Here is a 13,599-nt window from a genome sequence, read left to right on the forward strand (position 1 = left end):
GGTGCTTTCAATTTGCCTTGCGTGATGAAAACTAATGTCCCGTAATTGGAGAATGATTTATCTCATCGAGCATGCCTATACAAATAATGTTGTGAAGCCAAGCCATAAGAGAATACTACAATGATGCTGCACATCTCTAAAAACCATTACGGTATGATTGAAATTTATAACTTGAAGACACTTAACTATGTATAGTTTACGATAAAATTTAGGAACCATTCATTTTTGGATGTCTATGGAAAATTAAAATCCTTAAACCTTATTTATATATATATTAAATTTAGTAGTGAAGGAAGGGTGGACACTCACAAGTGTCAACTTCAACCTATTTTTCTCTTAAAATTAAGATTAGGTCATCCATTATTTTAAATTTCTGTTCGACATTTAGAGTTTAAGCTTATCCACATTAATTTCAAAATTAAATTATATTGTTATCGTATAATTTCAAACTTTACACCATAAATTCAAATCTATGGGTGTCAATGTGCCCTAGTTATATCATAATAATTAATCTAAAAATAGTCCCTCCTCCTTAATCGGTGATCAAGGGTTCAATCCTCTTTCGGTATAGAATTTTAAAACTTATTGCAAACGCTACAATAATAATACTAGAATTAGATCAATTTTTCGATTGATTAAACAAATAACTAATAATTTTATTGGTAGTATGCATTTGGGTCTGATAAAAAAATTAAAAATAAGAGTAATTAACAATTGAATTGAGTTTATGAATTCTTTTAAGAATTTTTCTACTCCTATTAAATTTATATATTTTTATTTAATTACCGATTATGAATTTTACAACACTACCCCTAGAATATCACTATGGTTTTGGTTGGGAGTATAATTAATAAAGATGATGATGGGTAAATTCAGCCACGTTTGATTGGGTATTTCCGCCATTACAACATAATTAATAGTAACATGTATTTGACTTAGATTTCACCACTGGTTTGCTCCTATTAACAACCTCTTTTCTTTAAAACCCAATTTCCATTAACCATCTTTGCATTTTCTTCGTTTCGTCATCAAAAATCATGATCATCATTTCTACTCCCAAATTCTTATTCATCTTCTTCACCATCATCCTTTCCAACATCAACCTCTCAAGTTGCCGCCGCCACACCCTTAAAACTCTAAAACCTCAAGAACCAACACCCATGGCCGCGGCGGAGCAGCATTTCCCACGGCCATCTGTTGCAGAAAAGGGTCAACCAATTTATGAAGTTTCATATCGAGCAGTTCCAGGCGGACCAGACCCCCTCCACAACTGATTAATCTCTCTGTCTTTTGCAGATCTTGAATATGTATAATTAAGTTATACAAATTTTTTCATCCTTAATCATAGTGCAGAACAGTTCTTATGTTTCCCCCCTTTCTTTTGCAGTAATGTATATGTATAACAGATACAATTTGAGATAAAGGAATATATTTCTTTCATACTCATCAACTACATATATTTGTTTTGCAAATAAGAATCAAACTTCATGCCGAGTTCTCTTCTTTGCTTCCATTTATCAATTGAGTTTCTACCAAGAGAATTAAATTGTATATTTTATGATATTATAAATGTAATTTTAAAATTAAATTAAATATTTATCAAAAATTAAAGTATAATTTTATCGTTATTAATTTACAATTTTATAAATTATAAAATATTTAAACCAAAATTTTTTTATTTTAAGAGTTGAGGATGAAGAAGAAGAAAGGTAACCGACTAAAAAAGTATATTTTGAGGGAAAAAAACCGATGAAATGATTCTGAATCTGGTAAATTTAAATAATTTATTTATTTTAATGTGTGAATGGTGGCTTTTGCATTCAGTAAAAAGGACGAAAAAAAGAAATTATTACAAGGAAGAACAATGGGAACAATATTTTAATGGTTTTCCTTGTTGTTTTAAAGGTCAAACCCCACATTTGTTGGTGGCTTTCTTTGATGTTACTTCCATCATTACAAAACAAAACAAGGCAATAGGAACATCAAAAGTTTTTACTTTTTATATTACATACAATTGATATCAATAAGATCAAGTTCTATATTTTATCACGTATAGCAAGAGTTTGTGTTAACAAGCAAATGTGGTCCCTCCAATTCCATAGATTTGGTTAAATTATGCTATTAGTTTTTGTACTTTGCAAAAGTTATAAGTTTAGTCCCTGTACTTTTTTTTGGTCAAAATTTAGTTTTTGTATTTTTCAAAATTTGAAATTTTAGTCTTGACCCATACAGTAGCAGTTAAATTTGTTTGGCTAAACTCAATTACTAGTCATGTACTGAGTGTATAATTGTCGATTTAGTTTGTATTCTCAAACTGAATCATTCTAAGTCCCTAAACTTTTCGAATTTTAAAAATTCAATATTGACGTAAATGATAGTTGTTAATCCATTAATTAAATTTTTAATGAGTAATATATGAAAATAATAAATTATCATGTCATTACACATATGATAATATGTTTGTCATATTAGATTTTTGAAAATATCAAAATTTAACAGATTATCGATGAATTTCAAATCGAAGTACCAAAAAAGAAAAGTAATTTATATAGATTACTCAAAGTGGAGTGTTAAATACAACATCGTGTTTTACGTTAAGGTGTCAACCATGAATATTTAATAAAAACGAAGTATTAGAGCAAACAGGTGAATATATAGACATATGTATATGTAGGTTAAAGTAGTTCGGAGATCTTAGTATTATAAGGACCGGACCAAATTAGCCCTCCGAATTAATTTAATTTTATATTTTTAAAAAGAATTAAATGAGTCCAAATTCAAATAGAATTATCATATAAAAATGTAATGAGATTTTTTTCAATTATTATTTGATTCCAAACAAAAAAATATTTATAAAATCATAAAAAATTTAAAAATTATTTATAAAAATTTTAAAAATGTAAATGATATTTTTAAATTTATTAATTCTATTCAGTTTAAATTTATTTGATTTATTTTAATAATATATAAATTAAATTGATTCATCTAAAATGAAGAGGATTAACTTAATCGGGTCATTATAATAGAGGGACCTCTCTAATATATTCACTTGATTAAATTGTAAAAAAAAAAAAAGATTTTCGTACAAGAATTTTGGAGAAGAGACGTATATCAAGTAACCGGCCTCGTTAAGGTGTTCCAATCATGTGCAATAATTTTAAGACAAAAAACTGAACATTGAATAATTTAATTTCTCCAGAAACATAGCTATCATGCTAGCTGTTTCTGGGTTTACAACATGTTGGGGAGTTTAAATTTATTAATGGGCACAAAGAAGAATCTTCACTCACTGAATTAAATAAAAAGTAAAAAAAGGAAGTGAACAAGCAATGCAACAATGGAAGTACATACGATCTCAGCTTTTGTGGGACTTCTGAATTATGAGCAGTATATATTTAATGATGGGTAAATTTCATTAATAGTAACTCAACTATTAATAATTTTTTTTTTGGTCATCCAAGTATGAAAAACTACAAAATGATTACTCAACTCTTAGTAAATTTCTCTTTTTATCACCCTATGATTTCAAATTTGTCTTTTTTGTCATCAACAGGTTAACAATAACAACTTTTAAAATTGACTTCATAGTAATTTTGACCTCAATATTTATAAATTATGTCAATTTAGTCTCGATTCTAAAAAAATTTAACTCGCAACATTTACGCATTATGTAATTTGCTCTTTTCTTTTAGTTTTCTTTGTGACATTTGGGGTTCAATTTAAAAGAGAGAGACGAAAATTGTCATATTGGATTTTGGGGTATTTCCATTTTTATATATATTCTCAATGAAATTTAACTAATAAATTTGTTTTTTTAAAATCAAGACTAAATTGACACAATATATAAATATTGAGAGTTAAAATTACTATTATACCAATTTTAAAAACCACCACTACTTCAATAATCGAAAAAAGAATCTCCTAATAGTTGAGTAACTATTTTAAGTTTCATAATTAGGTGATCAAAATGAACCAATCGGTAAGAAAATGAAATTACTGTTATTATTACAAGAGAAGTAATCATTGGATCAAATTATGTTGCTACATACAAAAAAACAAGAAGAATAGCTAGTTTCGTCTGTGTGTGAGACCCCGTTTTCCGGGTTCAAGAATTCTTGAGATTCTGGAAAAGTTCAGGAAGATGTGCATTTGTTAGCTTAGCCTTCTTGGAGAACTCCTTGTTTTTCTGTTTAGGCTTTGGCTTGGCGGAAATGCCCTGCACTTGCGCAGCAGCTCTTCTTTTTGCCGTGTTCGTGGCGGGTTTCATTCCATTCTTCTGCAGATCTTTCTCAATGTCGAGCATGTCTCGTGGCAATTCAATTGAACGAAATAACTCTTTAAGGTCATCATCTACCTTAATAGGTACCCTGGGATCATTCGGGAAGGCTATGTCTTCCTGAGAATCAAAATTCGATAGCAGCCAAATCTGACCTGCAGCTTTCAGAGCCTACAGATATAACAATAACCAGATTTTTTGCGTTTGGTAAATGTATATTGTATTCGTGTCATGCATTCATATCATATCCAGGTAAAGTATTACGGCACTAAAGACTTTGATAAATCAAAATCTGATAGGTAAAAGTATCATGGAGGCCCCTGTACTAGGAATCGGATCGCAGTTTGCCCCCTCTACTAAAAACTGGGCAAATTAGTCCCTGTATGTTAAATCAAAGAGCAAATTGGTCCTTTCTATTAAAAAAAGCATCCATCCATTTGTACTGCTAAAATATTGGCATAAATGATGAAATAACCAAACAATGACACGAGGCGTGCCACATGTACATTGAGCTGAGGTACAGGGACCAGTTTTTAATAGTAGAAATTGATGAAATGTTTTACAGAAGGACCAGTTTCCGTTTTAATCTAACCTACAGGAACTAATTTGCCTATTTTTTGAGTACAGGGGGCAAAATGCAAGCTGGCTCCTAGTATAGGGGCTTCTATGGTACTTTTACCAATCTGATATGGTAAGTGAAGGAAAATATCAACTTAATTATACCTGCAAGTCTTCCATCACATTCGGATATGCATCTTTGAGATCGATAACAGCAATGCCTTCTATAAATTTCCGAATCAAAACAAGAAGTTCATTCTTGTTTTTTACATCATGCTTAGCCTGTAAGAATAACATATACAAAATTGCAATCCTTTAAGAAAGACACTAAGCAATAGGGGCAATGCTTATTATAAAAAAAGAAGAAGAAGAAGAAGAAAATGTCACCTTGTAAGAGAAGCGCTTTCCGTCATAGTACACTTTTGGATTTTTCCTCAAGCCCTCAAAAACATCTCTATTGCCATTCACTTCGACATAACATGCTTCATTGATCTGTTCCGGTGTGAAAGCTTGCCTTGTCTGCAGCCATGAATATATAGCATACAGCATTGAAATAGTTAAAAGTTTTCAGCTCCTTGTGAAGCACGAGAAGAAACAAAGAAACATGTAAAGTCCATAGTAACGCCAACTAAAAGTTTTTTACGAGATCTCAAAAAGTGAATACCGTATAACATTTCAAGCTCCCCACCATTCTTTGATGTAAAATCAAACCATCAATATATTAACTACTCGACGATTAATGACTTAGTAGAATCCCAAACCTACAGTCTTTTACCAGACACTTGAAATAATGTTAGAATACAGCACGGAAACCCTATCATTTTCGACTTAAAAAGGCTACAAAAGCATAGAACAGCAGTCCCGTAAGGACCTACGGGTTGCTATCTCGAACTAACATCCAATCACTTGAATCAACTACTCTAAAAGTTATCTAAAACATTATAGAAATTTGCTGCATAACAGATCCATCCTTACAACGATAAATATCATTTACATATGTTAACAACGAATAATATCAATTATTTGCATCAACCACATAAAGATTGAACTGAAAATGGCTAAAGAACCTGAAAAAGAATGTCGATAACACGTTTCATCTGAGCTCCAACAGGAGATTTCCTGATGCTATTAATATGTTGAAGCCTCTCAGTATCATTTGAGAATTTGACAGGAGCAGAAGGCCTTGCACCAGAAAAAGGCGGTGCAGGTGCTGGTTTTGGAGCCACGGCTGCCCTAGATGATGATGATTTCGCGGCGATGTTGGAGAGCATCGACTGACACTTCTCCTGCTGCTTATTAAATCTATCCAGCTTCTCTTGCAATGCCATTACTGAAGAATTTCTTAACCTTAACAACTCTCAAAACCTGGAGAAACACCAATTGCAAAAACAATGCTGAAAATCTAAAATAAAAGCTAATTCACCATATGTGATGATTGGATCATAAATCAAACATGAAAGATAAATAAATATATATGTATATATTCAGAAATCCAAAAAATTCCAATCTGATATGTTACAAAGGTACCATGGACAAAAATTCCATAAGCAAACAAGAATATTCATATCAAAACAAAAAAATGAAGATTGGATCCTAAACCCTAATTTAATAAATGGTTAAATCTTGAATATTGCTTTAACTCCATCTAATTTCGTCTTAAAAACACATCAATGGATGAATCTTCCAAACCCATATCTAATTTGAACCAAAATTTAGAAACCCAATCTTTGCATTCCATAATTAATCAAATTATCAACATGAGAATATATAAAAAGAAATGATTTTGACAATTGACAGTCAAAATGGAGATTTGAAAACAATCGGTTCATTAAAGAAAATTATTCAATGAATTGAAGATAGTAAAAGGGGGAAAAAGCCAAAAAACCTTTGTGTTTGTAGGGCTTTTCTCTTCTATCGCTCTATTGGGGCTTCAATTTCCCTTTGGTTTTTCTGAACCCCAAAAGAAATTAAAATATTCCCCCCTTTGTTTGACCGTAGTTTGATAAAGGAAGGAAGACTGAGGTCCTTGAAAATGAATAAGCAAAACTTCAGGGATATGCCCCCAAAAAACCCTTTTCACAGCGAAGAACTCAGCTGCTTTCTCCAAGGTAACGCCATCAGTTTTTTTTAGCTAAAATTATATTTTAAATAGGATTAATATCTAGTTTGTCCTTAAATTTGTTCAAAAGTATTTTGTTAATATCTGAATCTGTATTCAATCATTCATGTTTGTATTTATGCTCTAATATCGTTAGTTTGTGCTATGTGACATTGATAGTTAATCTAGTAGTGACACGTGACGAACTTATCAAGATATCATGTGATAAATATAAATCTAAAAATTCTTTAAAAATAAATAAATTAATAGAAAATAGTACAAATTTTTGTCGAGGTTCATTCTTGAAGCAAAAGAAAATATACTTTTTAAAGTTTTTTTAATTTTAAAAATTATAAATACCACATGATGTATTGAGAGACTACTATGTGACATTAAGGGATTGATTATCAATGCTATATAACCTAATAGTATTAGTGCAGAACTACCAACTTAAGTGACGAACTACAAGTTCATGTACCAACTAAAGTTAAAATTTTAATTTAATTAGAAGGTTTTATATAGAAAATGAAAATATATAATTAATCTTGTAAATATATTTATTATTTAACTAATTTTAAATTTAGTTGGTGTTCACTTAATTTTTCATAATAAATACTTAACTATTAGTAGAGATAATATTTATTTATTTTTGGATAATAAATCTATTTTATAGGTATCATATATTCTTATTCTATATAAATATGAAATAAAATAAATAGTCTCTTAATATTTAGTTATCATTTTAACATTTATTTTAGGTTAATTTCAGCTTTTAAAATTTAATTAAATTGTTTATTTTTGACTAAAAATTAACTAAATTGTTAAACTATTAATGGTATTGACGTGACAACTTACATTAGGTTTTACTTATATTTTATTGTTAATATGGAATTATTTTTAAATGTTTTATTAACTTTTTAAATTTGTTTATTTTTAAATAGTTTTTAATTTTATAAAATATACATAATTTGTCTCATTAGTGGTCACATCAATATTATTAAAATTTAAATAGTTCAGTCAATTTTGTTTCCATTCAAAAGCTAGCAATTTCACTAAAATAATTTCACTAAAATTTAAAAATTGAGGATAAAATGATCCCAAAAGAGCTAAAATGATAAAATGAATAAACGTTGGGGTTAAAATTATGATTATTCCTTTAAATATTTATAATACGTAAAAAATAAAACAAATTGAATTGCCTTTTAGGAATCTTTAAAAATAATAGTCCACGTGCTGGTTTTCGACTTACACGTCGTTGTATTTTTTGTCGCTCAGCTGACAATTTCATTTCTCAGACAAACTCCCAATGTTCAAAGCTCAGTCAAAAACCTCACGAAAACAACTCTTCTTCACTACTCCTCCTCTAATTCAAAAATAAATAAAACGAAAAAAAATACATTTGATTGCCGGAAATCTAATTTCCGGAGATAATGACGGAAGAAACTTCACCGGACTGGCTTCCCGCTGGCTGGACCCAAGAGTTCAGATTCCAAAAGACCGGCCGCAGAATCACGGTTTGTTAATTATCGTTTTTTCTAGGTTTTTCTTTTTACTTTTATTTGGTTTGATGTTTTAGTTTAACAGAAAATTAGCTGTTTTTTCGAAGAATTTTAGTGAATTAAGAATGATGTGGACTGATCAAGTTTTAAGATTAAGATTATGGAGCTTGTATTGGCCGATGACCCGTTTTTTTATTTGCATGTGAATGGAATGTTGTTAAATGATATACCTAGATTTGTGCATGTTGAATGTGAAGGTTAATGAAATAAATGAGGGTTCCATTTTGTTGAATTATAAGTTTTTGGAGGCTAAACAGTGAGGGATTAAGGCTGGATTCTGTTGATTTTGCATTTTAGGATATATTGCATTAAAATAGTTTTTTGAATAGTTAGTACTTGGCACTTGGCAGTAAATGTGTGTGTATAATGCGTACCGACAGGTCAATTTTGTTCTGTATGAAGAGTTTTTAAGACATTGGAATGTTTGTCTTTGTCGTCTTTCGGTCGGAAGACGTTACGTGGCGCCGAAACATTGATTTCTATATTTCTTGTTCTCTTTTGTAGCATTATGTAAACCTGGCAACTGGTCAAAAATTCTTTACCAAGGATGATCTTATTCGCTACACCAAAACCGAAACCAAAACGGAAAGCAAACAATATGACGACAGGTTGCTAACTTTAAAGCAAATTACAAAACCGTCAACGAACAGCCAAGTGAATGTATGTGTGGATAATTAATTAGTTGTACTTTTATACATTTGTATTCTTTTATTCAGTCATCATATAGATTGCTTTCCTTGTTGCGGATATATGTTAATCCATCAACTGGATTTAGATTCTATTCCAGAAGTATAGAGCTTAAAAGTAGTATATATAAAACTAAGAACGAACTATTGTATCTTGTACAATCAATTATGGTAACATTTCAAACAAGTTCATAGTCTCCACCTGTTTCTTCACGGTGTAACCGATAGATTACTGTTAAATTATCCAAAATCCATTTTAGCATCCTGTAACAACTAATTTAAATCTTTTCCTTTCTCCTTAACAAACTCATGTTATGTGAAAGAAACATTTGCAGTCTTATCTTGGCATCCTGTGTTAAGTTAAAATGGCCCCTGCAAACGGTCACATAAATGTGAGTTTGCTGCCCTTTTCTTTTACTCTTTAATTATTTGATCATTGTATAGGCTGCTGTAAAAGAAAATGAATGTCCGGAATGGTTACCTAAGAATTGGTTCGTGGAGGTAAAAACCCATAAGAGTGGTGAATTCATTGGAAAGCGAGTCAAGGTATGAAATTTGTTTTTCCTTTTTTGAATAGGAATCATGGTGCTTTTTCTATCTTCTAGTACCATGTGGAATTTGTAATATTATATTATCGTGCATTAGCTTTTGCATAACTACCCCATTGCTGGTTCGGCATTAATGGCTACTTTGTCAATGAGCATGCATGGCTTGTCCTACGTCCCCAATGATATCTGAATTAGATCATTTATACAGACACATACACGAACTAGATTTCTAATTAAAAAGTTCTTTTATGACCATGCATTTACTAACATAAGGAACTTTAAGCTTGTTTTGTCTCTTTGTAATATTTCAATTTTATCTTTATTGAGCTGCTTTCTTGTTGCAGATATATGTTGATCCATCAACTGGATTGAGATTCTATTCCAAGCCAGCGGTATTTCGATTTCTTAAACAAGCGGAGCAGAGAAATAGAAAAACTAACAAAAAGAAACAAGCCGCCTACTCTAGAAAGAAAGTTGGTTCTCGAAAATCCTTTTGCTATTATTTGCTTATACTAAAATACATAAAAGTTGTACTATATTTAGGATACCTTTTATGAGATATAGTTTATTTTTATTTTACTGCTACCGAATGAGATATGCTGTCTTGGATTTTGTAAAACTTAGGTTGTGATTGAGAAATCAACAGTGGATGATTTACCCGCAGGATGGATTAAGGAAATCAAGATCCAAAGGAATGCAAATGGAGTCCGAAAAGATCCGGTATGAAGTTACTTTCTAATTCTTGCAGTTCCCCCTAGCCTAATCCTTCATACATGGACAAATCCAACTCATTCATTCATTCCTTGATTTTCATGCGTGCATACCACAAATATTTGCCACAAGTCTTGTGCTCATATTGCTTCAAACTACAGCATGGCAGTATAATGAACTAACTGCTGCATGTTGATGGAGTTATAAACCTATGGTTCCTTTAAACATGCCTAGTATTTGCAAATGTTGATCTGTACTAATTATGAATGCTACAGTATTACACTGATCCAGTTAGCGGATATGTTTTTCGCTCGAAAAAGGCTGTTCTTCACTATCTAGAAACTGGAGAGATTGCTAGAAGTGCTTTTTTGCCACCAAAGTCCAATGATGATCAAAATTTAACTGATGAAGATGGATCAGTAAGTTTGGACTTAGCTTCTGTGTTTTCTTGCTATGTTTATCATGGTCCACATGCTTGATTTATCAAATAATTTCCATGATGCATACCGTGTCAAAACTAAAATACCCTTATCATTTATTGAATGGCATAGTGTAAGATCATGTTTTCTGGACAAGTCTATCTGCTGGATAGGGTAAGACACGTAGGCTAATATTAGAAACAGAATATATTTCAGAGACATATATTACATTTTAATTTAGATGAGTGAGTTTATCCTGCCTTCTGTGTATATTAGCAACTCCCGGAAGCTAAAAGGCAGAAAGTGAAGCTTCTTGCCACCAAGCGGCAGCTTGTAACAGGTAAAGGGTGGAAAATTTATAATCCCTTTTAATCCTGAACAACCAACTTGAGTATTTGAGTTGGGCAGATTGACTTATGTGAGAAACATATGTGAATTTTTGGCTGCAGATGGGGAGACATCTGACTTATCTGGTCTAGAAACCGAGATCTCCAAGGAAGGCCAAATTGACGAGGACTGTGCTGATACTGGGCTTGCTACAGAAAGGAATCCCAAGACTGCAGAAAAATCCAGTCAGAGCAGCTCGATAGCTCATAAAGCTTCCAATGGAGAGCAGGGTAAAATAGTCTCCGCTGATAACATGCTTGCTTCAACCGCTGCTGATGATGAAAAGGAGAAAAGCAATATAAGCTCTAGTAATTCTGGCAAGTCAAAGAATAAGAAAGAGCTTGATTTGCCTCATGGGTCTTCAAATCGACTTGATCAGCTTGAACCTGAGCAGGTGGCTAGTGGCCTTGAACGTGTGAACCCTTGCCAAAAGGAAGCCAATGGTCCATGTGTTTTAGAGAAGGAATCACCTCTGCAGTTAAATGTTTGCTCCAATCCAGAGGTGGCAAAGCAACCCTCTGCTTATCCAAAAGTTAAACCGCGCCGTGGGTTAGCGAAGACCATAAAGCCCATTGAAGATGAAGATATTCTCAGAAAGCAACCACAAATGTTGGAGATTGATAAGACTAGTGACACTAAATCAGAAGTACAGCCTATGTTTTCTTCAGACCCGTGCCTAGAGTTTAGGGTGAATACTCCTAGAGGTGGGGTACCACATGAGGATGCTTCCGCTGAAGGCCTTGTTTCAACTGCAGCTTCCAGTGTCCTGCAAGAGAAGAATCTAGAGAAAACGAGGATGGAAAGCAAGAGAAGAAATTTAGAAAATAAGAACTCGAGCAAGGTCAAGAAGATGAAAGAGCTTGACTTGCCTCGTCGCATTTCAAAACGACTTGCTGGGCTTGAACATGAGCCGGTTGGCAATGGAGTGTCTGCTGAAGTAGCTATCCAGAATACAACCAGAAAGTCTGGAAAATCCGAAGCAAAACCACCATGTGTTTTGGCGGATAAAGCAACTCAGCAGCTAAATGTTGGCCTTGATGTCACGGTCTCGAATCAAGCTTCTCCAGCAGTTCTTGGTACAGTAATCAATAACATAAGTCCCCACCAAGATAGAACAATTCTTGCAGAGCAACCACAAATGTTGGGAACCCAGGACAGTGACAGCAAGTCAGACCTACACCCTTTCTTTTGTTCTGACCCGTGCCTGGAATTTGCAATCAAAACTCTTACAGGTGCAATACCATTAGAGGATGCTATCAACGAAGGACTTGTTTCAGCGCCTATTGCTAATATCCAGCCACGGAAGAATCTAGCTGAAACTACAACTGAAAACAGCTGCTGTAGAAAAACTCTTATTAACACAATTAGATCTAAGAAGAAGGATGCCGGTTCGCAACAGCGGTCTTCAAAACGACTTGCTGGACATGCACCTGAGCTGATGGCAAATTCTTTGTCCAATGAACAATTCCTCAACTTGGCAGCTCAAAAGTCTTACGATAGCAAAGCTAGAAATGTGAATTTGCCTTCAGCGAATCTGACGGAGAAATCATCTCAACAACTCGAGTTTGGACCAAGAGTGGCCCTTGAACATCAAGGCTTTACATACCGAACCAATTCATCTCACAACGAGTCATTAAACAAGAGCAAAGAGCCTCATCAAAACCAAACCATTCCTACAGGACTGAACAATGAGAATCCGGGGGGCCTGCCATCTGCAATTCCATTCGGTAGCCTGTGCTCTGATCCATACTTCAAGTTCCCATTCAATACTCTTACAGGTTCTAGTGCTGCAGAGGACAGTTTTACTTTTCAGAGAAACTTTGCACTGCCAGATTACGGCTTCCCCAACAATTTCCTAAGTGATATCCCGTCGCAAGTATTTCCCGTGGAACAACCTGTTCTGCAACAACAACAACAGTTCCCTTCTAATCCTCCATTCCTTCCCCCCGGAAACGTAAGCTTACCCAACAGCGATACAATCAATGCTCAACAATCTTACAGGACCGGCAAAACGAATTACCAGGCAAGGTAAAATCCTATACATAGCTTTACTAAAGGAAGCAAGACAAGTTCAGGTTAGATACTTCTTTTTGAAACTGGCATCTTTTTGGGTTTTTTTGACTCGGTGGTGTTGTAGCTTTTTGTATTCTGGCATGCTTTCCTTAGAAGAAAACAAAATATAGGGTAAATGGCTTAGTGTAAAAGTACATCGGCTGTTAATCTAAAGACATTACACCTTGAACTCTTAATCTTATGTTAAAGATACTGTAGGTCTTGCTTTAAAATCCAAGGTGTTGTTAGCTTCTTGGTTTTCCCTTGCATCAGTTTTGGGTGTTCATTAGATTTTAAAGGACAGT

The 13,599-nt window shown here is 33.1% G+C and overlaps 2 protein-coding genes across 3 annotated transcripts; one reads left to right on the forward strand and one right to left on the reverse strand.

Annotated features, from left to right (window-relative positions):
• Positions 1-3,980: 3,980 nt before the first annotated feature.
• LOC105801912 (uncharacterized) lies at positions 3,981-6,917 on the reverse strand. Its single transcript, XM_012633264.2, has 5 exons — positions 6,720-6,917; positions 5,902-6,199; positions 5,222-5,353; positions 5,000-5,116; positions 3,981-4,447 (listed from the first exon to the last, which is right to left on the reverse strand). The coding sequence occupies exons 2-5, from the start codon at positions 6,160-6,162 to the stop codon at positions 4,106-4,108; spliced, it is 852 nt and encodes a 283-aa protein (XP_012488718.1). The 5' UTR covers positions 6,163-6,199; positions 6,720-6,917; the 3' UTR covers positions 3,981-4,105.
• Positions 6,918-8,192: 1,275 nt separating this feature from the next.
• LOC105801910 (methyl-CpG-binding domain-containing protein 13) lies at positions 8,193-13,542 on the forward strand. 2 transcript variants are annotated; one of them, XM_012633262.2, is made up of 8 exons: positions 8,193-8,446; positions 8,996-9,151; positions 9,622-9,723; positions 10,070-10,198; positions 10,350-10,445; positions 10,712-10,855; positions 11,132-11,195; positions 11,305-13,542. In XM_012633262.2, the coding sequence occupies exons 1-8, from the start codon at positions 8,363-8,365 to the stop codon at positions 13,272-13,274; spliced, it is 2,745 nt and encodes a 914-aa protein (XP_012488716.1). In that variant the 5' UTR covers positions 8,193-8,362; the 3' UTR covers positions 13,275-13,542. The 2 variants fall into 2 exon arrangements, with proteins under 2 accessions (XP_012488716.1, XP_012488717.1); XM_012633263.2 differs by lacking the exon at positions 10,712-10,855.
• The last annotated feature ends 57 nt before the right edge of the window (positions 13,543-13,599 follow it).

Source organism: Gossypium raimondii, chromosome 11, assembly GCF_025698545.1.
Source record: "Gossypium raimondii isolate GPD5lz chromosome 11, ASM2569854v1, whole genome shotgun sequence".
Classification (NCBI taxonomy): Eukaryota; Viridiplantae; Streptophyta; class Magnoliopsida; order Malvales; family Malvaceae; genus Gossypium; species Gossypium raimondii.

What these genes read in the sequence shown, in the direction of transcription:
- LOC105801912 (XM_012633264.2), bottom strand. Translation starts at nt 6,162, where the DNA reads ATGGCATTGCAAGAGAAGCTGGATAGATTTAATAAGCAGCAGGAGAAG. An exon ending in TTATCGACATTCTTTTTCAG is followed by an intron (nt 5,354 to 5,901) that starts GTTCTTTAGCCA and finishes TCATGGCTGCAG; the next exon opens with ACAAGGCAAGCTTTCACACC. An exon ending in GAAAGCGCTTCTCTTACAAG is followed by an intron (nt 5,117 to 5,221) that starts GTGACATTTTCT and finishes TTATTCTTACAG; the next exon opens with GCTAAGCATGATGTAAAAAA.
- LOC105801910 (XM_012633262.2), top strand. Translation starts at nt 8,363, where the DNA reads ATGACGGAAGAAACTTCACCGGACTGGCTTCCCGCTGGCTGGACCCAA. An exon ending in AGACCGGCCGCAGAATCACG is followed by an intron (nt 8,447 to 8,995) that starts GTTTGTTAATTA and finishes TCTCTTTTGTAG; the next exon opens with CATTATGTAAACCTGGCAAC. An exon ending in CAACGAACAGCCAAGTGAAT is followed by an intron (nt 9,152 to 9,621) that starts GTATGTGTGGAT and finishes ATCATTGTATAG; the next exon opens with GCTGCTGTAAAAGAAAATGA.